This window comes from Ursus maritimus, unplaced genomic scaffold (assembly GCF_017311325.1).
Source record: "Ursus maritimus isolate PB19 unplaced genomic scaffold, ASM1731132v1 scaffold_29, whole genome shotgun sequence".
NCBI lineage: Eukaryota > Metazoa > Chordata > Mammalia > Carnivora > Ursidae > Ursus > Ursus maritimus.
The window spans coordinates 10,678,792-10,703,715 of NW_024425452.1; the positions used below are offsets into that span (position 1 = coordinate 10,678,792).

Here is a 24,924-nt window from a genome sequence, read left to right on the forward strand (position 1 = left end):
TACTTCATAGTTTAAAAAAATTTTTTAGGGTCAGGAGGAGCAGAGGGAGAGAGAGAATCTGAAGCAGGCTCCATGCCCAGCATGGAGCCCGATGGAGACCTTGATCTCAGAACCCTGAGATCAAGAGTCAGAAATCAAAAGTCCAACGTTTAATCCACTGAGCCACCCAGGCGCCCCAGTACATCACAGTTTTTAAAGCACACACTTCACATAGTACCTATTATAAAATTACAAGACCAAGTTCATGCATCTGGTACTAGTAAATAGATATGTGTTTCTGGAAAAGCAGTGAGTAGTGGATCACCAATGTTCTTCGTAAATCAAAAGTTAATCTTGAGAACTTCCAGTGACCTATGTAAGAAATGTAATCATTCTTAATTTTTGACAGAAAAAATCCAGTGAAGATGTAAGTACTATGTAACTTACCCAACTTTACACAGGTGGACCCATGAGATGATCAGGCAATAGGGGGTCTTCGGTCCAAGAGATGCAAGTTTAAACTTTGAGTCTAATATTCACTAGCTCTTGTGAACTTGGGCAAGTAATTAATTCCTCAGTTGCCTCATCTGTAAAATGGGGATAATAATCTTTCCAAACTCATGCCATGTGAAGACCAAGATGCATATAAAACAGCACAGTGCCTGACACACATAGCCAACACTCAGTGTGTATGAGCTCCTGTCATTGTTATGGATCTGTCATTGAGTTTAGCTCCCAGGGCCACATTAGTACTCCAGACGTGAAAAGTAAGGTTCTGTCAGGGCACCTGGGTGGTTTCGTTGAGCATCCAACTTTTGGTTTTGGCTCAGGTCATGATCTCAGGGTCATGAGACCAACCCCTACATTAGGCTCCATGCTCAGCGGGGAGTCTGCTTGAGATTCCCTCTCTCCCTCTCCCTCTGCGCCTCCCCCTGCTTGCACACATACACCCGCACTCTCTGTAAATCTTTTTAAAAAAGAAAAAAGAAAAGTGAGGTTCTGTTGCAAATGCAATTTAATCCTACCACGAACATAAGAAGATGCAGAATTATGACTTGGTAAGTGTAACCTCCCGATTGTCCTATTCATAAACAAAGGAAGCAAATGAAGGAAAATCCTCCACAGATAAATGCTTCTCCTCGCTACCATTGGGCAGACACCCTACATCTGATTTCTCTCTCTAACTGAAGGATTCTGTCTTCTTGGGTGCTCAGTAAGGAGGAAGGACTGGGTTTTTGTAGTCTTTTATGACACTTGGAGAGGTACAAACAAGGTTCAGAAGCTATCACTTTTTCAGCGATTCTTTTGGCACCAAATAGGGTGCCAAAAAGAAAGTCTCAGTGTTGGAGAAAATGTATGTTCTTTTGTACCCTGAAAGAAGTCCAGCAACGTGTACAACTCCTGGCGCTTATTGGACCAAAAAAAAACGCTTTTCTCCTAATTTATATGGGTGTAGTAGGCTACAATGAACATTTGGGGGCCAAGGGGAATTTTTTTAATTAAAAAAAAAAGCTTATATCTATAGCTTCCTCTATTCCTGTCAAATGAATTTAAAGTAGATTAAACAAAAGACCTATATAATAATATTAACAATGTATAGATCTTTTGTTTAAACCACCTTAAATTACATATGTGTGTATAGAGAGATTAAATGGAGAGCGTAAACTTAATGACCATGAGGGATAATACAGCTGTGGTATTTAAGCAGAAAAGTTGGTTGTGAGTTTCCTGGGGCCAAGCAAATAGGAAACATAAGTTCTGTTCCTCTTGAGATAAGGACTACCAGGTACTAAGTACCTATCATTTCCTGGGTACTGTATTAAGTCTTTATGTTTTATTTCAATTACTTTACACTCTACTCTTTAAAATAGATATCATTCCCCATTTAACATATGAAGAAGCTGAGTCTCAGAACAACTAAATTGCCTAAATTCATGTAACTGGAAAATGGTAGAACCAGGATTCAAAGCCAAAAGCTGTTGAAGTATTATATGCATTTTTTTCTACCACTTCTTCCATTAGAAAAGAAAAAAGAAAAGAAAACCAATTTCATAACCATTTTCCTCACTGTAAATTACAAGTGAAATTTTTCCTGTGGAGCATTACAACCGTAGGTGATTTTTATCTGGATATGGGAATAGGGGAGAGAGGGAGAGAAGAAGAGGGAGGGAAAAACAGAGAGAGAGAGAGAATATGTATTTCCCCTCAGCTGAGCTGCCATAAATAAACTGGATATCAAAAGAAAAGACTATATGCTTTCAAGTTCCATGTGGAAAGAGAAGTTCCTCTCTCTACACATTATGATGGCAATGCAGTATTCGAACATCAGGACTGCTCGACGTAGACCGTTTCTCCTGCATTCAAAATAAAGGACCTCTGAGTCCCAGGAAGCTAGGCTCAGCGCTGAAGAACACAGGCTGCTCTTTCCGCCTCAGCAGTGTCTCCAGTGGCTGCCAAAGACAGACTCCCCCCTAAGGGAGCCACTTACCTATGGGCGCAGTGTGCCCCCTTGTGAGCTGGAGACAATGTGCAATTTCCTGAACGACAGCCAGCCTTCAGAGCAAGCTGTAACTCGGGCCCCAGACGCCAGGGGGCACCACGTGCAACGTAGTTGGAGGTGTGGGATGTGCATTACTTCTGTACCTACTCCCAGGCTGCAAAGAGAAATGACTGATATGAATATTTATTGGAAACGTTATCTAGTGCTGCAAATCCAACATAAAAAGTCATGAACTTGGAGTCATTAAGCCCCTTTCTGCCACAAACTACTTCACTCAACCTTGAGCAAGTCACCCCACTCCTCTGGGCCTCATCTGCAAATGGGAAAGTTCGACCAGGTGATCTGCAGGGACCCATCCAGCTCTAACAGTGTGAACCTACCACAAGAGAGAAACTGTCACCTCTCTGGTCTCCTAACTGGCCTCAGCTTTCTGATCCTGTTTGTTCACTACTGCCGAAAGGGTAAGATACAGCTATGGTTTTATCACATCTGTAATACAGCACACGAAACCATTCATAAGTGGGCCATTTGCCTACTGTTCTTTGCCTACCACCACATTCATTCATTCAATCACTCTTTCAAGAAATATTTATTACCTCCCCCACCGTGTCCACGCTATCCCAGGCACATGGAACTACTCGCTGTTCCCCTAATGTGCCAGGCTTCTTTGTGCCTCTGTGTTTGCTTACACTGTTCCCTGTGCTATGGATGTGGATGCCCTTCTCCCACTTTCCACTAGACCAACTCATCTTCATCTCAGCTCAAATCATTTCCTTTCTGAAATTTCCTGGATAGCTACCATCCTCTGTGGCTTCTTAACATTTCATACCTCGGTCATAGTATTGAGCATATTGTTTTGAGATGGCACGGGTACATGTGTAACAAGGTAATATCTTGATACACTCAGAGGTGTAATTTTTCCCTGTACAATTTCCTTCCTCTGTGTACTTCTCCTACCACTGACACAGAGGCTGTATATATGTACTATCCTCACGTTACGGCAATTGCTGCCAACATCAACAGAGAAAGAAGGATTCATTGCACAAATCTGAGCACCAAAATGGACTTGTGAGATTCATAGCAAACTTACGAAGCTGATAGCTACTACAGAAAATGTTTTCTAGACTTCAAGAGCCTGCACACTTAAATATCAATATTTATACCATAAGCAAAAGATTCTGCAGCCAAGAGATAAAGAGCCGGCCTACCCAGCTACTCCATTCCCACTCCCACCTAGACTAGAAAAAAGTTTCCCACACTAGAGTTAAAAATGGGTGTCGGGCTTCTGCCACCTGCCTCAAGCCAAGTGTCAGGTGGGAGTGAGAACCTATGCCCCACTTCCTCTCTTGGACCTGGAAAGCAGCGGCAATGTAGAGGTATTCTGAGCCAGTGGTAGCATTAAGGAGAAAATGTGCTGTGCCATGTAGAAGCAAGGGAGGGATGAGAGAATCTCTGAGTTTTCCCCAGAGTGGCATGAAAACCAGAATCTGGAATCTCCTATTCCCCAAGAGGCATAAGATATTGATGAAAGACAACCAGTAACCCTAAAGGTCCCAGAAGTCAGAATGAGGCAGATACAAAGAGAATGCATGTCCCCATGACCAGGGACTCTGCAGATGGCCAGTCCCAACACTGTGGTCCTTCCATATGCATTTCTTACTTGTCTCTGTATCTCTAGTGGCCAGCATAGTGGCCAATAAATGTTCATTTTGTAATATAATAGAGCTAGGAACATGGAGCAGTAAAGAGTTAGCAGAGAACCTGAGTTCTGTTCACACCATTTTCTTTAATTCTCCATGTATCCCCAAGTACCATTAATAATAAAATAACTCTCTATCTCATAGAAACAGAGAATAGAATAGTAGTTGCCAGAAGCTGGGGGGGGCAGAGAATTGGGGAGATGTTGGTCAAAGGGTACAAAGTTATTTATAAGATGAATAAATCCTGGGCATTTAATGTATAGCATGGTGACTATAGTTACCAGTACTGTATTGTATACTCGAAACTTGCTGAGAATAGATCTTAAATGTTCTCACTACACACACACACACACACACACACACACACACACACAGAGGTAACAATGTGAGGTAATAGAAGTGTTAACTACCTTATTGTGGTAATCATTTCACTATATATGGAGAGACAGAGAAACAGTCATCATGCTGTATGCTATAAACTTACATAATATTGTCAATTTATCTCAATAAAGCTGAGGAAACAAGTTCCCAAGATCACACACATACAGTAGTAGTAGTAGTAATAATTATTATTTTTTTAAAATAATGCTAACTAATCCTCTAATGAGGAACTGATGAGAAAATATGAAAAACAAATGACAAGTATTTACAATTTCAAAATCTTGAGGGCTCCAAGCTCTGTGAGTACAAGCCAAGACTGGAAACAAACACCAGAAGTATTTTTCAATCATTAACACTTTATTATATTAATACTCAATATATTAATTTTTCTCCTAAAACTTTATATAACAAACATCATAAATAGATGGACAGTTTCCTTACAAATAGGAGCATCAGGCCAACGTCTCTATTTAGCAAATCTTAATAAACATGTGTACTAGATTCTTATCCCCATCCTTGCCACCCCACCCCACCCTGCACAGCCCCTCCCACACGCTCATATTGTGGTTACATTTTCTACATTTTCATCCACACGGAACAGAATTTACCAACAGAATTCTCCGGGAATGGCACCGAATCACAGTGACGGCAGGGCTAGAAAGTGGTCGTCACTGCGCACAAACAAGCGGGCCAGGCGCGCCTTCCCTCCCGCCCATCCATTTTCAAGGGGTTAGGGACAGTGGAACAGCTCAGGACTAGGTTACGGTTCAGAAGCGCCAGAAAGTTGACACTATATCTAATACAGAGCTTTGAGAATTCCGGACAGGTCTTATCAAGAGGCCGATGAAGTGGAGAGAAGTGGGACCACAAAGGACTTGCTGCAGAGCACTGGGGAAGGAGTGGCATTTCAGGGTTTCTTCAGCCAAGCTGACATTCAGGCGTGCACATACCGGACAATGGGAGTGACACAGGTGCAGCCCACTGTCACCAGCACTTTCTCCAGCCGGAAGGAGCGAGAGCAGCCCCGAGGTTCCCTCCGCAGGACCAGGAACTCCTGCTGGATGGGTACCGAATTCATGGAGCTGTCTTCCTGCCCCTCAGCATTGATGCAGCCCGAGTACCTGCACTGGGCCTCCGCAATCTCCGAGGGGAACCGGTGGGGGTCCCGGGTGATGCTGCAGGGGGAGCGGACAAAAGCAGATGGTGAGACAAGGGAAAGGGAGATAGACAAATGTGAGCATCCCACCGCACTGGGCACTTACCTGTAGAGAGGCATTTCCCAGCAACCCAGGGCTGCAGCCAGATGGCCTGGGTTCATCCACTGCCCTTCGGCAGGTGCTTAACTGCCTAAGCCTGTTTCCTCCACTCTAAAATGCGGGTTCTCACAGGTCTCTTTCATCGGACTATTGAGCATATTCAATGATACAAATGCACATGAAACACTACATGCTGGCATTCAATAAATGTCAGATCTTTTATTTTTCATTACACTGTCATAATTATTATTCATCCTTTGCTAGATATATAAAATATCAGTAGAAGGTCTCCTAATATACAGTCTACAAAGCCTGCTGCTTGGAAAGGAAAACCAAAGCCCCAGAGGTCTTTGAATCCAGCACATTCTCTCAGTTTCTTCCTTCATAGCCCCCTCTGCCAGGAGGCACAAAGGCAGCAAAGCCATGCCAGCCAACTTGCCACCATACACACTCCCTTCCTTGTAGGAAGCCATGCAGGAGCCCCAGAAACACTTCTAATTGCCCTGGAATCTGTTTTCATACTTCTATTTGGAACATATAGATGAGTGCTTGGTATTCCCAGATCCGACACATCAGACAATATCACAGGACAGTACCCTGAACACCCCATCCCCATCTTGCATCCCCTCTCCAAACTGGCCTTTCTTGTCCACTCTGCCCTCCTCCCCATTCCTTGAAGACTGATGTCTAATCTGAGTGGATCACTCCACACTGACTTCTGGTTCCCACTTATCCCCATGCAGAGATCATTATGGGGGCTGTTTTAAAGAGCCCTCTTCCAACACAGAAAGGTTTGTCAATTCCAACCTAGGGCTTCAAGAAGCAGGAAAGCAAACTAGCAGGACCTCTGACCACATAGGAGGACCTAGCCCAAAACAGCAAGAAAAAAATGTGAGCTCCCAGGCAAAGTGGGATTTCTGTTTTTAAGGGTAAATATTAGGGCTTTAATTTTTTTCTATATTTCCTAAATTTTCTACTTTATGATTAGAATAAATTAACATATTTTTCAAAAGAATGTGAAGATCAGTCTCATTTACACTTACTTGTAATCCCAGGGGGAGCTGGAGCGGTTCTGGAAATCATTTGAGATGGGAATACCCTGGTTTTGCCTGAGGATACGGATGTCAACCCTCACACTATTATCCTCTAGAGGAGGGCACAGGGCAGCATCCCCTGTTTTTGGGTTTTTCCGAGCTGCCACCTCCCTCAGGAGGGTGAGCCCCAGCACCACCAGCAGCAGGGACTTGACCTAGAAAATAGAGAAGGTTGAGTTGGTTAGGGACTCTGGTGTCCTTTGCTGGCAAGAAGCACCCCATGCGCTAGCTGAACTCAGGATCCCCGGTATTTTATGGGACCACGGCTTCTTTCTAAACCTCAGGTCCTCATCTGGAAATGGGAACAGTCACTCATGAAGATATCAGGGTGCCAAACTGAGTAGTAAACTCATTAGCCTCGTGATTGAGCCTCCCACAGTCTGACAGCTCCTCAACAGTGGGACAGAAAGGTGTCAGGATCTGGGACTGGGTTTAAATCTTGAACTGGCCTCATCACTGAACCTCTGGTTTCTCTTCTTTCCAACTGGATTATAATACTTGCTTTATAATAATATTCCCAAGATTAAATGCAATATTCTATGGAAAGCACCTATAAATTTATCTAATAAAAATAAAGGATTAATAAATGATAGTTCTTGTTTTTATTTCCAACCTCATATTTCATGACTTCTCCACAAAATCCTTCCTCCCAGCCATCCCTCCACCTAGAATACACTGCCCTACCACTATCTATCCAAATCCTACCCTTCCATCAAGGCCCCACACAAAGGTGGTCTTCTCCAGGAACTGTCTCTAAAGTCATTCAATTTGAAATATGTTCATTTTCCTTAAATCATAAAGCACTTGCCATTTGGCATTGAATGCCATAGCATTCAAGTGCCATGTCTTTATTGTCTGGAAATGTACTATTTTTGTTCAGGTCAGACAGACACCTATTGGATTGTAAGTTCCTGCAGGAGAACGTATCACAGAACAGGTGTTCCACAAGTACTTTCTGGATGAATGGAAGAGCAGGTGAGTGAATGAATGAACAAAACAATACAATTAAATTCAAAGCATTAAGAAGAACACTGCACAAAACCAACTACAGCAAAGTTCCAATTATCCATGCTCTTTGAAAGAAGCAGGGCCACTAATGACGCACAGTAACAGAGAATAAGGAAACTATTTGCCTTTAGCTCTGGAACATATATTCTTTATACTTAACATCGATATATCGGTCTATCTGGTGCTATAGGAATGCAAGAAGAAAGAAAGTTCTCTGTGAAGACCTAACTAAAAGAAGAGCTAAAAATCTCTCCAGCTTCCCTTTGTTGCAACCACGCTCTGCTCACCCCACCATCACAGCCGACCCTTACTGGGGACGGACGAGGCCCATCACCAACTCTCAACATAAAGCAGAACAAGAGCTGAAGTGCACTTGCTTTCATTCTCTGGGTTCAATACTGTTCAGGCTCACACCCTTCATGGGTTAAGGTAGGGGCGGCGATTAGACATGTCTGTTTAAAGGACCTCCTTTTTATATTTTACAGATGCTGGAGGCAAGCAGTGACAAGAGTATGCAGAAAGGTCACGGTGTCAGTTTGCTGTACTAAGGTAGCTGATACTAAAAAGAAGTTGAAAGCAAGATTGACTCTGATAAGCCCGAAGTAGGCTGATTTGCCTTCAGATAATCAGCACTTGTCTACTTTCATCTACTACAATCATTCATTCATTCAACTCTGTCTTGACTCCATATGTGGTGACTCAGGACACACGCTCTGGAGTCAGATGTCCTGGGTCCGTAACTCAGTTTCAGGACTCTGACTAGCTGCGATTCAATTTCCTCCACCAGGAAATGTAAAGATTAAATGAAATGATCCACATAAGGCAGGAAAAGCACTGCCAGCACGTGGTAAGGATTCAACACAGGGGGCTATTAGGTCGACCTTGTCTGAAGACACACAGTGGACAGGAAAGATGTGGAATTTGCCCTCATGCATCTTCTGTCTAGACAAAGTGCTATGAAGTAAGTTCTAAAAAGTTAAAAGATGCCTACTGTGACCACAGGGTCCTTGGCTTCCCAAGCCTACCAATCACTTCCTTTGGTTTCTTAAGAAAATTCCTCCTGTGTATTTCCTCTTTCCTCTTCGGGATCAAATTCACTGAGTCACTTCTAGCTTTCATTATCAAAGCTTTGAAGTCACTGTATCTTTGGGTTATATGATTCAGCAATTATTTCCATGCTTCTAACAAATCATTATATTTGCTTATATTCTTGGAGTATTTTAGAACACACCTTCACATCTCATTGAAAACTGGATTCTCACAACCCCCTCACGAGGTAGGTAGAGCTAGTATTAATTATCCCAGTGAGACTGGTGAAAAGAGTCATGCCTGAAAAGTAACAAACAACTTGGTTGTGTTCACCAGCCTGCTGGTGCCAGTCTGGGGACTCAAACCTAGCAGTGGTCAGTAGTGTTGCCATTGAAGTTCGTTATTATTATCAATATATAGCCACTCGTGGTGTTTAATCTTAGCTTTGTCCCACAGGAGGAGCCAAGCTTTGTAAGCAATGTGACAGCTGTGTCAGAACTGCATGAGCGTTGGAAGTCACAGAGCTCTTTATCAGGAAATCAGATGATGCCTGCAAATCACTCTAGTTTGTTCCACAAAGCTTTTGATCTGCAACTATAGATTTTAGTGGTTATGCACCAGGGGCTTTGATATGGCTCTTGCTGATTCTTAAGAATGACATACACAGCACTTCTTCTCTGAGAGGTTCAGAGCATCTTATAGATTTGAATTCTTATAGGTCACCTCTGAGGCAGATAAATAGATATCACTCCTACTCTGTACAACAGGAAACAGAGGCAAGAGAACACACCAGTGAAGGTGGGCAGTATCAGGACATTGACAGCCCAACTCTACTGCAAGCTCACCTGAGACCATCTGAGTATTTGTCTCCTGAACTTCTCTGTGATGTGCACTTACAGGAATGAACGTTCTCCAGAGCCTGACCAGTTCCTAGGTCCACAAGAATTTGCCTCAACTACTTATTGAATGTGTCCTACCTGCCTGTACCTCCCAGCTTCTAATCATATTCTAATACCCCTTGTACCGCCATGTTTCTTGCAGATGGCCCAACAGATTACTTCAAACAAACAAGAAATAGAAATGGCTTTGGAGCACAAAGCCATCTGACAGATTTGTTTAGACACAATGGCTTCAAATTTAGAAATCTTGCCTCTGAACCACTCAAGGAAAAACGTACTGTACTTGAGGTTGATAAACCTAGATTCATATGCCAGTTCTTATGTGTACAGTACCCAGTGATGTTAAATCACTTGGCTTAATTGAGCTGTTTTTCATCTGTATGATGGAGAAAGTGGTCCCAATCTACTTCCCTGGGTTGACAAGAGTTTCAGAGGTAAAAATAATAATATTATTAATATTTAACACATTGAATGCTTTCTCTATCTTTACTGGTTAATATATTAAAATGGCCAATTTAACTAAAATCTAAGCCATTTCAGAGTACAGATTTAGTCATTCTCAATGATATCAATTAATCCCCCAAGAAAACCTCTGAGGGAAATGCCATCATTATTCCCCTATACAGTTAAGGGAATAATTATGCACAGAGCAGCTAAGTCATTTACCCAAAATCCCACATTTAGTAAGTAGTGGAGCCAGGTCTGTCTGACTCCAAAGCCTATGCTCCCCAACTATTGCACTTTGCTGCATTTCTGGTATTCTCTAAAACAATAAATAAATATAACATAGTATTATCATCACCACATGCCATGACCTTTTATGAAATCCAAGCTTTTTTAAGTTACACGGCTTGTAAATGGAGAAAAAAAAAAGAGGGCTTATTTAAGCACTGGCTTATATGGCATATTATTTCCCAAGCCCTGTTTTCAAGCTCCTCTACATTATATTCTTCCCAGGTTTTACCTGACTAATGCCAGGCAAGACTCCAGACCCAGAAGAGGTAGATTTCCATCACACTAACATCTCTCTCTCCTCCATGAGGAATGAGGCAATGCAAAAATAATGAGCTAAGACATAGCAAATTTCCCTCCTCTGGGAGCTATCCAAAGTTCAATACTGAGTGGTTTCACTTCCTTCATCCTGGGCACTCTTTGTCTACTACAACTGTGGAGTCTTAGGGGAATCATTAAACCTTTTGGGCCCCCACTTGCCTTAGCTAAAATACATGTGTACGTATCCTAAAAGGCTGGAAGTCCCCATGATGAGATAAGAGTTTTAGACCAATGTAACTCTATAATGGTGGCCACAGGGAAGATCATGTTCAGCTGTCTGTGACACCAGAGGTGAGCAAGCTATCAACCACCTATGCAAAAGCCACCATATGAGAAGCTATGCTTTGCACCCCATTATAACTTCTAGTTATTTGTTCTTTTTCTCCACCAGACAGGAGTCAAAATTAAAATCAGTTCTGTTCTTAAGAAATATTCTCAATAAAGACGCCAGTGAAGCCTAATTCCTTAGAAATCTGCTCTCCTGAAATCCTAGGGATGGTGGCTACAAAAGAGGAATTCTCTGTACTCACCATGGCCGTGTTGCGCAGGATGGTCGTTGTCATTTTGCTCTGGTTGCCTGCTTTGCGTAGTAAATTCTTCCTGTGTGTGTGTCACCCTGTATGTGCCTGTGCTGTGTCAATGAGAGTACCTGTCAATTTTATAGCAATCACTGTCCTTATTTCGATTGACCTCCTTACTGTCTTAGTTGTGGTTACCCCAGAGTTACTGACGAATGTAGTTTTTTTTTTTTCTATTCCACTTCCTGAAGGGGAATGAGAGAGGGACCCTAAAAGGGGATGACGGAAAAAGGACCAAATCTTCCTTTTCTTCCACCCCCTTGCCCTCAAATTACAGCAAAATTCTTAACTAATTTACTACAGAGATGAACCAAATTACAAATTGCTGTCATGATCTTTTATGTTCTTCCCCAAATGGCTAACGATTCTTGTCACGCACCATATGTTCTACTTTCCAGTCATGCAATATGAACCATGATTTAAGTGGGAGATATGTCATCCTTAGAGGGTCCTTGGTATTAAATGAGAGGACTATCTTTAGCTCCATTTTATGAATGGGGAAACAAAACCAAAGAAATTAATGACATCAGTAAGAAATTCAGAATTATATCCGCAGGTAGTTTCAGAGACTCCCTGAACAAATTCTATTTTAACCCAATGTTTAAAATCCTACTGATGCTGAATAAATAATCATTTTCATAAAACATATAATTGAACATTATCTTAGCCATCTCTCTCTTTTTTTTTTTTAAGATTTTATTCATTTATTTGACAGAGAGAGAGACAGCCAGTGAGAGAGGGAACACAAGCAGGGGGAGTGGGAGAGGAAGAAGCAGGCTTGCAGCAGAGCAGGGAGCCTGATGCGGGGCTAAATCCCAGGACCCTGGGATCACTCCCTGAGCTGAAGGCAGACGCTTAACGACTAAGCCACCCAGGTGCCCCTATCTTGGCCATCTCTGATTGAGGATATTTTTTTTTTTACAAAAATGAGTTAGCAAGTAGAACTTTTAAATGCTCTAACATAATTTTAAATGACCTACAGAAAACTAATTTTTCTCAGTTCCAATTCAAGTCAACAAACATTTATTAAGCACATACTATATGTCTGGTATTGTATTCTAGGGATACACAGATATTTCTGAAATAACAGTAACTTACTTTTTTTTTTTAATCTCCAGTAAGATCAGGGAAAATTACCTATGCTCTTTTTAAAAGGCAGGGTACACTCTAGCAGGCAAACTACTTTTCTATCACAACATGTTTGAATAAACTTTCCTCCATTTTCTTTAAATGAAGGAAATGAAAAGGAAGCAGCTCTTGGGTTCATTGGAAGCCCTCCAAGACTGATCGAAATTCTTCTGTGATCATGAGCCTTTCATCCATATTTCTCCTCCCTATGCCTGTGGATTCTTCTCTGCACCTCTCCTCTGGATCAACGAATTTAACTCCTGTAAGAAGGCTTCCTTGAATCGTTCCCTCAGGAATCTTTCCCTTCCTCGTGACCTCTGTGCTCATATTTAGTCTATCTCATACTTGTGTGTATGTTTTAGGAGGGTTTTCTGAGGGCTTCATGGACTTAGGGTAACTTTAGTTTCTCCTCCCCAATGATCTCTACCAGAGTCCTTCTCTAAATATACATCCCCAAATCTACAACCTAAATTAAAAGAGTACATTTTCTATGCATATACAGATTCAAGACAAGTCCCCTAGCTGACCCCTTCCAGCCAGACTAAAGCCCCTAGGCCACTGTATTAGAGAATTTTCAAGGCCGTGCCAGATATGTCCTTCCATAGATTCAGAGAAGTTAGCACATAAATCAAGAGCCATGTTTTCAAAGTTGCTAATTATCAGTCATGCTACCAAAGCAATATATGCAACAGACCCTTAAAAGCATATGAAATTGAGCGGGTTGAGTCACTTGCTTTCTTTGGTGGTCTCTTCTCTATTCAGAGCCAAATCTCAATGCATAGAAGACTACACCAGCCCTCTTGAAAGAAGGAACAAGTAAGTTATTTTGAATTAAGAGTGCCTAATTCAGGGCACCTAGGTGGCCCAGTCGGTTAAGCATCCAACTCTTGATTTCAGCTCATGTCATGATCTCAGTGTCGTGAGACTGAGCCCCACAACAGGATCTGTGCTCAGCATGGAATCTGCTTGAGATTCTCTCTCCCTCTCCCTCTGCCCTGTCTCCTACTCACACTCTTGATCTCTCTCTCTCTAAAATAAATAAATAGATTGATAGATAGATAAAATCTTTAAAGAGTGTCTGATTCAATACAAGAGGATTTGCTGCTGCATTGCAGAGGACAATTAAATGGCCCTTTATATAAGAAGGAAACTGACCTTTTACACCCAGCAGTCACAAAGTCTTCCCTCATCAGGGTAAAAATAAGTAAGTCATCAAGATATCAAACTAGTAACCAGCTATCGCCAAGTTCAAATTGAATCAACAGATCCAGATCACCATTTCACCTAACATTTATTAAGCATGTCTTATATTGCAAATTATGTGCCAGTACTAGGGACACAATAACAAATATATGATTAACACACAGCTGGTTATGGTGGACGCCCTTCACTGAATACCCCTGTACCACCCATGACCCAAGTTGTTACCACCCTTTCAGAGTTTCAGTAATACACGTGGACCTGTCATTCAACTCACTGAATGCCAGGAAACCCTACGCAGAAGTCCAAGAACCCACAGAAAGAGATGGCAGAAGATGTTGTAGTTCCAAGAACGAGTAACACACAGCCTCATGTGTGCTAAAATATTATAGCTGGTCAGACAATCAAGTTAGCAAGATTTTTTTTATGCCCTACTATGTGCTGGAAGCCATGCCGCAAGTTTGTTGGGGCTACTCTTACAGGAAATAGACTGTACTATTATAGTCTCTACCTTAAAGAGTTTAAAANGAAAGAAAGCAAATAAACATATATTAATTGATAAGATGATAACATGAGACTGTTGGGGATATTGAGAGTTAAACATACACATTTAGTTTACATTGGAGAGATTTTATCCTCAAAAAAGGTATATCTGATCAAGATATGCAGTCATAATCTAGCAGTATATATGTGGATATAGAAATTGATGGCTAGAAGTGAGGAGTACCACAGCAAAAGGCTAAAATAGCAGCATGATTAATAATGGTCAGGCAGCAGGCTGCAATGACATGGCTATCGTAGGCTAGATTAATGATGACCCATGTTATGCAATGGCAAAATATTTAGTAAAATTATTACCTGCAATAACCTAGAGGTACAATAAGAGCTATAGAGAAAGAGATTGGAAAACAGAAGGTTAATTGTGTATGTTAGATGCTATTGTCTGCATTTGACAAGGTAATACAAGAAAGAGCTGGCCAGTTTACAAACAAAATGAAAGAGAATGAAGAGAGTCCAAAAATTCAGAGCCATAAAAAAACCCTATTTCTATACTATTTTAACCCCTATTTCTATACTATTCTAACTATTTCTATCCTCTAAAAACAAAAGATAGATTGAAAAGCCTTCGAGGGAGAAATGTCCAGTAAAACCTTTCAACCAATAAACTTTCTACAGGCAAGAATCAAAATGAAGCATCTAGTAAATGCTCTTAATTCTGTAAAAGGACTCAGAATAAAGAGTGTAAGGGTATAGTTCTAGTAATCTACCACTAAATCAAGAGAGGGAGAGAGACTTACAGGAATGAAAAAGCAAAGTAATAGAGAGTTCTGGGAATTATACCATGAAAAGAACCAACTTAGATAAAAGTTCACTAAATTTTTGAGAGTTCTCAAAGTTAGTCACAAACCAACGCTCAGTCCTGTAACCATCTAGGAGCAGGAAGTAAGGCCCCAAGGAAGGTATATTCGCCAACACTATTTCAGATGTGGCCAGAGATCACTGGTGGGGAGAAAACTCCCAGGAGGTGGAGCCAGGGACCACATGAGTACTTGGGAGGTGAACCCCTCTCAAAAAACAGAATCAGGGTCTAATCAAAGAACATCCCACATGCCCTGGCTATGGGATCCCCACAATGTCAACCAAGCAGGATTTCAAGGTTGTTACAGACCAAAACTATTATGCACCTCCCACTCTCTCTCTTTCCAAGTCTAAGTGTTTTATCCCAGTCTAACCCGACTGATAGAAACATTAAGTAATCTTACAGGCTTTTCTGTTTATTTTCATTTTTTTTTATCAGAGGTCTGACTCCTTATCAAAATGGCCAGTTGAATGATATCATCATATACAGGTCTAAAGAACACTTATAAGGAATTAAATGCAAAAAATAAACTGAGACTATCATTCACTATCTTATTCACTAAACACAAGCTATTAGTTTATAATCTACTTTAACCTCAGTCATATCTCCAAATGATCTTAAAACACTACTTTCTAATTTCCCTGAAGCACTTCTTTATGTTAGAGTCAGACCTTTCTGAATACGGGCTTTTAATGCCCATCTTCAAGCTTCTTGCAGCTCTTCTCCTTCTCAATCATAAAAATTCTTCCTCTGCTTAGGCTATTCAAACAATCAAATACATGGCTTATTTGCTTTTTTAGCCCCTAGATCATTTAGAAAGTCCACGTCTCATTCCCTTTTAGAACCTTACTTCTCTGTCCCCTGTTGAAGAAAACCATGTGGTAACATGACCACATTTGTTACAGATGTAAAGCTACAGACCCCACAAACTCCACATAATCCTTTTTTCCTCCTTTTAATGCAAAAGGTTATTTCCTGTTCCAGGATTCTTTGTGCCTGCTAATTCAGTTTCACCTATTTTGTTTGAAGCTAAATTCAAACTCATTATGAGCTTTCTAGAATCTCCAGAAACTCACACTCCATAGCGACCAACCCCTCTTTTTTTAAGTTGAACACATTTTCACTGTGAAAAGATTTTCCAGAATAAATAACTTTACTTTTGATTTAACCACTAGAAAGAGCTTATTATAATGATCATTTGTCAATGAAAATATTATGACAGGATTCTCATACACTGATGTTTGCGGGCATAGGGATTATGTGCAGCTTAGGTCAACAGGGATAGAAAACACAGAAAAGGCCTCCTTCCCCTTCTCTCTGTAAGTGTCTCAATATGTGTGTGTGTGTGTGTGTGTGTGTGTGTGTGTGTGTGTGTGTGTGTTCTGTCTGTCTGTCTAAAAAAGAGTACAATTCCTGATCATCTGATGAAAAAATGAATCTGTGTGAAGAGTTGCAGTGAAGAGAGATGAAGGAAGAAGATTGGAGACAAAAACTGACAAAGAAGAAAAGTAAAGGGGAAGGAAAAGACTTAACAAAGGAGTTTCCCCAGGGTGCCGTGTGAGAATCCTGGATGAAACAAGGTTGAGGTCACTGCAGAAAATTCCAGATCAAATGAGGGACCCCTCAATTCTGAATCTATTCTCTGGGCTGTGGAAGCTTTTTGCACCAGAGTTTTATCTCCTTGTTAACAAAAACACCATTTATTAAGTGCTCACTCTGTGCCAGTCACTGTGCTGGGCACCTAAACTAACATGGATAAGAAGAAAAATAAAAGTACTGTCCAAAAAAAAGAAGGAAATCACCAGGACAGTTTCCTCCACACAGGAGAGCCATGAATTTTATCTTAGACCAGATGGCACCTCTGTTTTGGAGAAAACTTACTGTGGGCCTTTTGGGAAGTGCAATGATAGAGACTTTCTCTATCCAGAGTAAATACAGGGAGGAAAATGCTGTTCTTCAGGGTAGAAACTGAGAGGGAAGGTGCTACACATACAAATAACAGGAATCTGAGTTACCCCCGGGGGGAAGAGAAATGAGGGATGCCGGTGAGAAAGTGTGGTAGCTGACAGAGCAGGAGAACTTTAAAGAGTCAGGAGCCTAGTCTTCAAAGTGTTTCCATGCCTACATTGTACATTGTCTTCCATTAATTCCAGGTCTAAAATCGTTTACACACAAGAGTCCCACAATGTTGACACAGATGCAAAGTGAGGCAGAGAGAGGACACAGTCTCAGAAACAGAGGCAGCAGGAGTGGAGCAAACAAACATTTGCAGTGAGAGAGTAAACACCGCCCCCACACCCCCACCATTCAGGAGGGTATTACTGCTCAGGTTGATCCTGGGAACTTGTTAAAAAGGTAGACTCTTGGGGCCCCTGGGTGGCTCAGTCAGTTTAGCGTCTGCCTTCAGCTCAGGTCATGATCTCGGGGTCCTGGGATTGAGCCCTGCATCAGGCTCTCTGCTCAGCGGAGTGTTTGCTTCTCTCTCTCACTCTCCCTCTGTGCTCTCTCTCTCAAATTAAAAAAAAAAAAAAAGGGTAGAATTTCATGGTGCCTGGATGGCTCAGTTGGTTGAGCTTTTGACTCTTGGTTTTGGCTCAGGTCGGGATCGAGCCCTGCAGCAGGCTCCGTGTTCAGTGGGGAGTCTGCTTGAAATTCTCTTTCTCCCTCTCCCTCTGCCCCTCATCCCTGCACAGTCTCTCTCCCTCAAATAATAAATAAATAAATCTTAAAAAAAAAAAAGGCAGAATCTCTGTTGACAGATGTTAACTAGACTTATTGTGGTAATCATTTTGTAATGTATACAAATATCAATCACACACTTGAAACAAATATAATGTCATGTATCAATTATATCTCAATTAAAAAAGAACAACAAAGGAAATGGTGTACACTAAAAGAAATTAAAATAGAAAATGTATGAAAAAATAGTTTAACCTCACGAGTAATCAAAGTAATGAAAATTAAACTAAGATAGCATATTTAGCCTATCAAATTGGCATAGATTTTTTTTAAGATTGATTGATTGATTGATTTATCAGAGAGAGAGAGCACACAAGCAGGGGGAGCAGCAGGCAGAGGGAGAAGCAGGCTCCCCATTGAGCAAGGAGCACTCGATCCCAGGACTCTGGGATCACAGCATGAGCCAAAGGCAGACACTTAACTGACTATGCCACCCAGGTGTCTCAAATAGGCATAGATTTTTAAACATGCAATATGAATAGGAGAATAGGGAAAAGGGGCACTTGCAGGTATCACAGATAGGAGTGTTTTGGTACAATTTTGTGTAGGTCACTTAATAATATGGAGCAAAAACCTATAAAAAGGTCCACCCCTGGGAATTGTTCTAGATAAATACAGATGCACTCATATATCCACATACAAGGATATTTACTGGGGAAAATTGAAAGTGCCCTAGATTTCCAATAGTAGAGTAATGGTTAAGTAAATGTCAGCATGCAGAATGATAGAACTTTTATAGCCATTAGAAATTGTTTTCCAAGAAAATTTAATAATTTTAAAAATACCTCTGTCGTAACATTTCTTGAAAATATCAAGACATAGTTCATATAATGCATGACTTTACTCTGTATGTATAGATACATACATACTAGGTATATGCATACGTGTATATATATGTATATGTAAATGTACACTCATAGAAAAGTGCCTGAAAATATACACAAAAAAAAAAGTAGAATCTCTGGTCCCCACCCCAAACCTATTGAATCGGACTCTGCATTTTCACGGGAGTCCCATCACATGAAAGTCTGGGATGCTTTACGGAACCTTTAAAAAGTGTTGAGATTTCCGGTAAAATCACAGCGGGGCTCACTTGATGCATTACATTCTCTGAAGCAGAAATGGAGAGTCAAGTGCCCTGGAAAAGTGATTGGGACAGGAAAACCTGAGCATTAAATCTCAAAGCTGTATGCCCTCATAGCTAAGAACCATAAGGTTCCTCAGTGAGGGCAGGATGAAGGGAATAATAGGACAGTAAGGTTGTTCCATGTCATAATTCAGCAATAGCTGCTTTAGGGTGGCCTAACCAAGCTACCCACAGGCTAGCTGCAAGCAACTCAGGTTTCGTGCAGACTTTCACTTACTCAGCAGCCAAGCTGATTTCCTGCATCGAGGTGGATGGAATTAGTCAACATAAGACCCGAGTGCCGATGCTTGGGGAAAGCCCGAGTGAGTATCTGTCAAATGCTGTCGAATTTTCCTGGCTTCCTCCCACTAAAATTTCTCCTCAGTTTGTTTCTACCAGGGTCATACAGGAACCAGGGATCAGCAATGTTTGCTCCTGGACTTTCCCACCGTTGTCATACTGACAACCAGCAAAGTTCTGGGGTGGAGAATTGGGATGGCCAGTCTAGCCCCAGAAAGATGACCTTGCACTCCAGGTTAAATTGCCAATTCTTTACATATTGGCTCCAGTCTAATGTGTGGTCCCAGGCCAGTTCATTAAAGAAAGTCACCGTCCAAGGGGCGCCTGGGTGGCACAGCGGTTGAGCGTCTGCCTTCGGCTCAGGGCGTGATCCCAGCGTTCTGGGATCGAGCCCCACATCAGGCTCCTCCGCTATGAGCCTGCTTCTTCCTCTCCTACTCCCCCTGCTTGTGTTCCCTCTCTCGCTGGCTGTCTCTATCTCTGTCGAATAGGTAAAATCTTTAAAAAAAAAAAAAAAAAAAAAGAAAGTCACCGTCCCAAACTTGCCATGTGAGGGAAACTCATTTTTCAGCTTCTGCTGCACAAAATGTTTTGTATTTCTGAGCCCTTGCTCTCTCTGGGCCAGTTCCTTTTTCCTGGACTGACCATTTCAGTTCTTTCTGCTCATTTAGGTTCGCCACAAATTCGTAGCCTCTTCCTCAAAGTCCATCTCCTCTGACTGGTAACCCACTTGTATCTTTCCCTTTTCTGATCTCTCAACTTACTCTCATGCCATTTCACTAAGCATTTACTTAGAGACAACTTGTCTATTGTCCACTTGAACAGCTATTTGTACATGCTTTTGCTTTTTAAGTTTTCAAGTGTTTATTCCTAATGTGTTCTCTGGATCTTACACTCTTTAAAGGAGACAACTGTGACTTCTGTTTTATGTTGCCACCACTCCTACACCCCCAGCAAAATATTCTATTCATACCTAGTACTCTGAATATTTACTCACTTGATTTAATCTGATGTTGACACTAGTTTATTGTTTCTTCCACCTAGTTACTTGCTGATGAAGGGGATCAAAATATGCAGGAAAAGCTCTCTGCCTACACCCCTCCCCCACCCCAGTCTTTCTGTCTAAAAGCAGGGCATAAATTTCCCTTTGTAAAGGTGTGTCCTTCTCCCATTACGAAGAGGAGGATAACTTACTCACGGGAGGCAACTCCTATCAATGGTGAAGTCCCAACTGGAGTCTGCATAACAAATCCTACTAAATATCCTTATCTTTTATTAGTTTCCCCCGCATACCTACCTTCCCATAATTTACTTCCCCTAGAAGTCCAACTCTTTGTCTAGTTACTTTTCCATAGTTTATCACTCTTTGTTAAAACAGAATATGATTCCCCACATCTAACCACTTTTTTGGTCCTTCCTATCTCTTCCATGAAGACTTCCAGATACATATGTAATAAACTCTTTTTCCTGTTAATCTGTCTTTTGTCAGTTTAATTTACAGGGCCTGGGTGCATAACCTAAGAGGGTGCAGGAGAAAGTTTTCCTCCCCTACATTACTTTCAATTCCTAATACATCAGATGGGCTGCCCCAAAAATTATTAAAGAGGGTTATTTTGAACAAGAAAAAATTTACAGACACATAATATTGTTTTCAAGTATTTGGAAGTTTTGTAAAATGGAGAGAGATTAGACTGTCCGCCAGAAGGTCACACCAAGATGTTGGGGAATATCAGGTAGTGACATTCCAGAGGGCAATTATATATTGGGGGTCTCTTTAGACTGGACCTCCTTGAAGGTCTCTTCAACTTTGGGATCCTATGAAAACCAAAAACAAAACAAAACAACAAAAAAAGTATTGATATTTTAATTAAACCCGCAATCTCAGTCTTGGGAGTAGGGTATTTATGAGTGTGTACATGTGGGTGGATACAGTTATGTATCTTCTGCCCTTTTCTTCAGTTTTTTCCTCTTTCTATGGAAAACGATCACATGACTCCAAATGCTAAAAATTCTGCGTACGTTTCCCACAAAGATCCAGGTTAAGAAGAGAATAACTTGGGGGTGGGGGGAAGACCAGAGAAAGAGCACCGAAACAACCACCCTGCTGAGAAATGTGTTACTTTCACTCCTGCATGGGACTGACTCACAGTGATGACTCTCGGGGCTCCCCTCATTTGCATAGCAACACCGTAGAGTGGCAGGATGAAATGGGTTTCCTGCAAGGAGCAGTTCTTCGTTGCGGAGGTGAGGGACTGCAGGGTATACAAGGGAGAAGGGTGGGAGAGGAGGAAAGGAGAGTGGAAGGGATGTGGGAATGAAAAGTGGAGCCCGTGGAAGCAGAGAGCAAGTGCTCCCCAGTTAGCAGTCTTGTTCCACAGCTCCCTCCGTTGCATTTGACCCAAGAGGAAATCAGAAGAAGGTGGATAGGGAAAGACATCAGGGAAAAAACAGGTGTACTTATTTAAGCTGGGGAGAAAGCTTCCCATAGATTGCATGTTTATGTCCATTACCCAGGTTTTATGCTAAGCAAATAACCCAGAGAACACCACTGCTGACTTTCTTATTCCATGACACCTCTCATACCCTATAAATGCAAGTGTCCAGAGCACCCCTTCACCTGGTCCCCAACTCACAGTAGCCATTAAGGCAGGAAGGTACCTCTTTACTTTTGCTGTTGGCCTCCATCACAGATGTCTGGAGCTGCACAGGTCTTTGGGGGTAATCTGGTTCAACCCCCTCAGCTGATGATGGAGGTTGGATGGCTTTCCCAAAGACTACCTCTGGGGGAGGAGCCAGGCTTGGACAGAGGCCTCTTGACTCCCTCTAATATCCATCTTCAAATAAATGGGCTCTTCTCTCCAACTCTTCCAGGGCCATTTTTCTCTTTAACAAAGTGCTGTCAAGGAAGGAAAGTGATTCTAATATTAATAGCCTTACATGGTAGGGAAAGCCCTACAGCTCACAAAGCATTTTCATAGACTTGATTTTATTTGCCTCTCACAATTGCACGAGGAAAAGATGATAAATCTCTCCGTTTCACAAGTTAAGAAATTGAGACCTAAAAAGTGCATGGCAACTGTCCAAAGCCATGCAGTTTTCAAATAACAGAGCTTGCAATCCAAAACAGGGCTTCTGACCCCAAGAACAGAGAGGTAGTGCAGATGCAGGCTGGAGAAAAGTTTACAACACAGATGCCCAGGACACGGTGGAAAGGAGAACCAAGTCAGAGGATCAGCCCTGAAAAATGAGCAGCATCGTCTAAGTAATGTCTGGACTAGAGTCAGGACACCTGAGTGACTCTGCCTGTTCTCTGAAGATGAGGAGAAATATAACCAGCCTTTTACTTGTTTTATTCTTAACCCTTTATAGCCTTTGCACATTGTTTTACACACATTTATCTGGGTGCCAACAAGATAAATGGAAACAAGAGCAGGCCAGATGGTTTCAGTGACAGCTCTTACGATGTCTTGCTCTACTGACTTTTCATCTCCAGTTCTCGAAGATTATATAGCGGTGGGAAGTTGCCGTCTCTGCACTTGCTGTTTGTAATGATAGAATTTTTAAAACAATTCCGTTAAGTCTGAATTGCAAGTACTACGGAAGGTATTATATGGGAAGTACATAGTTTGAGATCTTAAAAATTAACCAAATCCTAACCAGAGTAAATTTGGCAATTTAAAAAAAGTGTGGGTGGGGGTAAGCAACATATCTAATGTCAGCAAGGATGTTGGACAAAGGGCATCCTTCATACATACGTGTGGGGATATAAATTAGTAATTTAGTGAAACATGTCTATAACTTTAATAATGTTCATATTTTGTCCATTATGTTTTATTAGTCATAGTAACATTTTTAAAAAGTAGAACTATGCACATGGTTCATCTCCAACTTTAGGCTATGTTTTTGGAGATTTTATCCACTTTATTATAGCTCTCATTCAGGACTCCATCCACTTAAATTAATAGAATAGCAGCACACATATGTAAGATGGCTTGAGCCAACCTTTCTATGCCAAGGTTAAATGTTGGTACTTAAAGGTAGGAAGGCTTAGTTTGCCACCAAAAGTACCTGCTGGGAAAATGATTATCAGAATGGTAGATCTCAGCAGAGGCTAATAACCTCCTACAGGCTGTGGGAACATACTCAGGGTTTAATAGTAAAAATATTTCACAAACAAATTTAGAATCTTAATTCTCTCCCTTGAGGAAAGACTGAAGAGAATGAGCTAGGATTACATGCTGGTTAGTATCGGACCAGACAGAAACCAGCACTCATCACTGAGGCATCAGACCTGAAAAAGAAAGTGAACTAGGTTTATATTTCAGCAAACTAAAACGAAATTAAACAAAAACCAATTTCATTCTAAAATTTTTCCAGGAATTAAATGAAACCCCTTGAGATAAATGGAAACATCCCAGAGTTCTACCCACAAAACAGAGAAGCCCCAAAATCACTACCCTCAAAAACGCTTTTTAACAAGATGCTAGAAGATTCATTCCGATCTGCCTCCAAGTAGTGCCAGGGCCAACAACGTGTCTTGTGGGTAGAACTGACACTGGGTGCTAAGAGTCATATGCATTACCAGAAGGGACTTCAGATCACCTATTTCAACCACCTCCCTTCCCAGATAAAGAAACCAAGCACTTCCCTCTAAGGAAGTGGGTTGCCCAGCCTGGCTCGCTAACTCAGCCACATACTGCCAGAAAACGGAGCGGAGGGGGGTGGGGGAATGGGATAGGCTGGTGGTGGGTATTAAGGAGGGCACGTATTACATGGTGCACTGGGTGTTATACACAAGTAATGAATCATGGAACTTTACATCAAAAACTAGGGATGTACTGTATGGTGACTAACATAATATAATAAAAAAATTATTATAAAAAAAAAAGAAAAGAAAAGGAACTCAAAGGCAGTGCCCTTGCTTCCCAGTGCGGGGCTCATTTCCTCTGCCAACTCTGGGCTCTCTGGAAAGATTTCCTGTGCAACCCGTGCATAGTACTTCACCTCCCCTTTTCCCTACTCTGAAGCTCAAGTGGTGATACCTGGCTCCTGAGAGGGGAGCGACCATGGCAGGGGAGATGGAGAACTCCCACAGAGCTCTTGCCAGGAGGGAGTAGTGAGGCGACCAGTACACAGTGATGCACACCTGCCTTATTCCACTGACCAAACCCTTTGGGGAAACCTGACCTTAGGAAGTTTGGAATCATCAGGATCACTGGGGATTGAAAACTCAGGAAAAATGAGAAGGGCATAACTGATTCTTTGGTTTCTGTGAGCCTTTCTCCTTATTACCTTCGTCCTCTGTGTTTTCCTAACCATACCTCACAGGGCTGTTGTGAGGACTGAGGTAACAGTGCCCACACGGGGCAGATTCCAGTCCCTGGGAGAAAGCTGATGAGCCCAGTGCCATGAGCTAGAGATAAGGGTCATTCCTGTGAGAAGCACTTGAGCTACACTGACCAAAGGGCAGGAACCATCAGGAAGTGGAAAGGCAGGGAAAAAAACAAAACTCAGGAACTCAACAAGGGGAAAATTGTTTCAAATGGCTTTGGTCAAAGGATCACTTTTTTTGTAAACACACCAAAATGAAACAT

The 24,924-nt window shown here is 41.7% G+C and overlaps 1 protein-coding gene across 2 annotated transcripts; it reads right to left on the reverse strand.

The window, feature by feature from the left end:
- Positions 1-4,906: 4,906 nt before the first annotated feature.
- On the reverse strand, positions 4,907-23,331 carry IL17F (interleukin 17F). Of its 2 annotated transcripts, none has more exons than XM_008691801.2 (3): positions 21,989-23,331; positions 6,860-7,065; positions 4,907-5,735 (listed from the first exon to the last, which is right to left on the reverse strand). In XM_008691801.2, the coding sequence occupies exons 1-3, from the start codon at positions 22,013-22,015 to the stop codon at positions 5,495-5,497; spliced, it is 474 nt and encodes a 157-aa protein (XP_008690023.1). In that variant the 5' UTR covers positions 22,016-23,331; the 3' UTR covers positions 4,907-5,494. The 2 variants fall into 2 exon arrangements, with proteins under 2 accessions (XP_008690023.1, XP_008690022.1); XM_008691800.2 differs by lacking the exon at positions 21,989-23,331 and adding an exon at positions 11,430-11,854.
- Positions 23,332-24,924: the final 1,593 nt, after the last annotated feature.

Bases quoted from the DNA above. Each gene is read 5' to 3' on its own strand.
- IL17F (XM_008691800.2), bottom strand. From the start codon at position 11,462: ATGACAACGACCATCCTGCGCAACACGGCCATG. The intron at 7,066-11,429 runs GTGAGTACAGAG...TCTATTTTCTAG, and splicing joins TCCTGCGCAACACGGCCATG to GTCAAGTCCCTGCTGCTGGT. The intron at 5,736-6,859 runs GTAAGTGTAAAT...CTCCCCCTGCAG, and splicing joins AGCTCCCCCTGGGATTACAA to CATCACCCGGGACCCCCACC.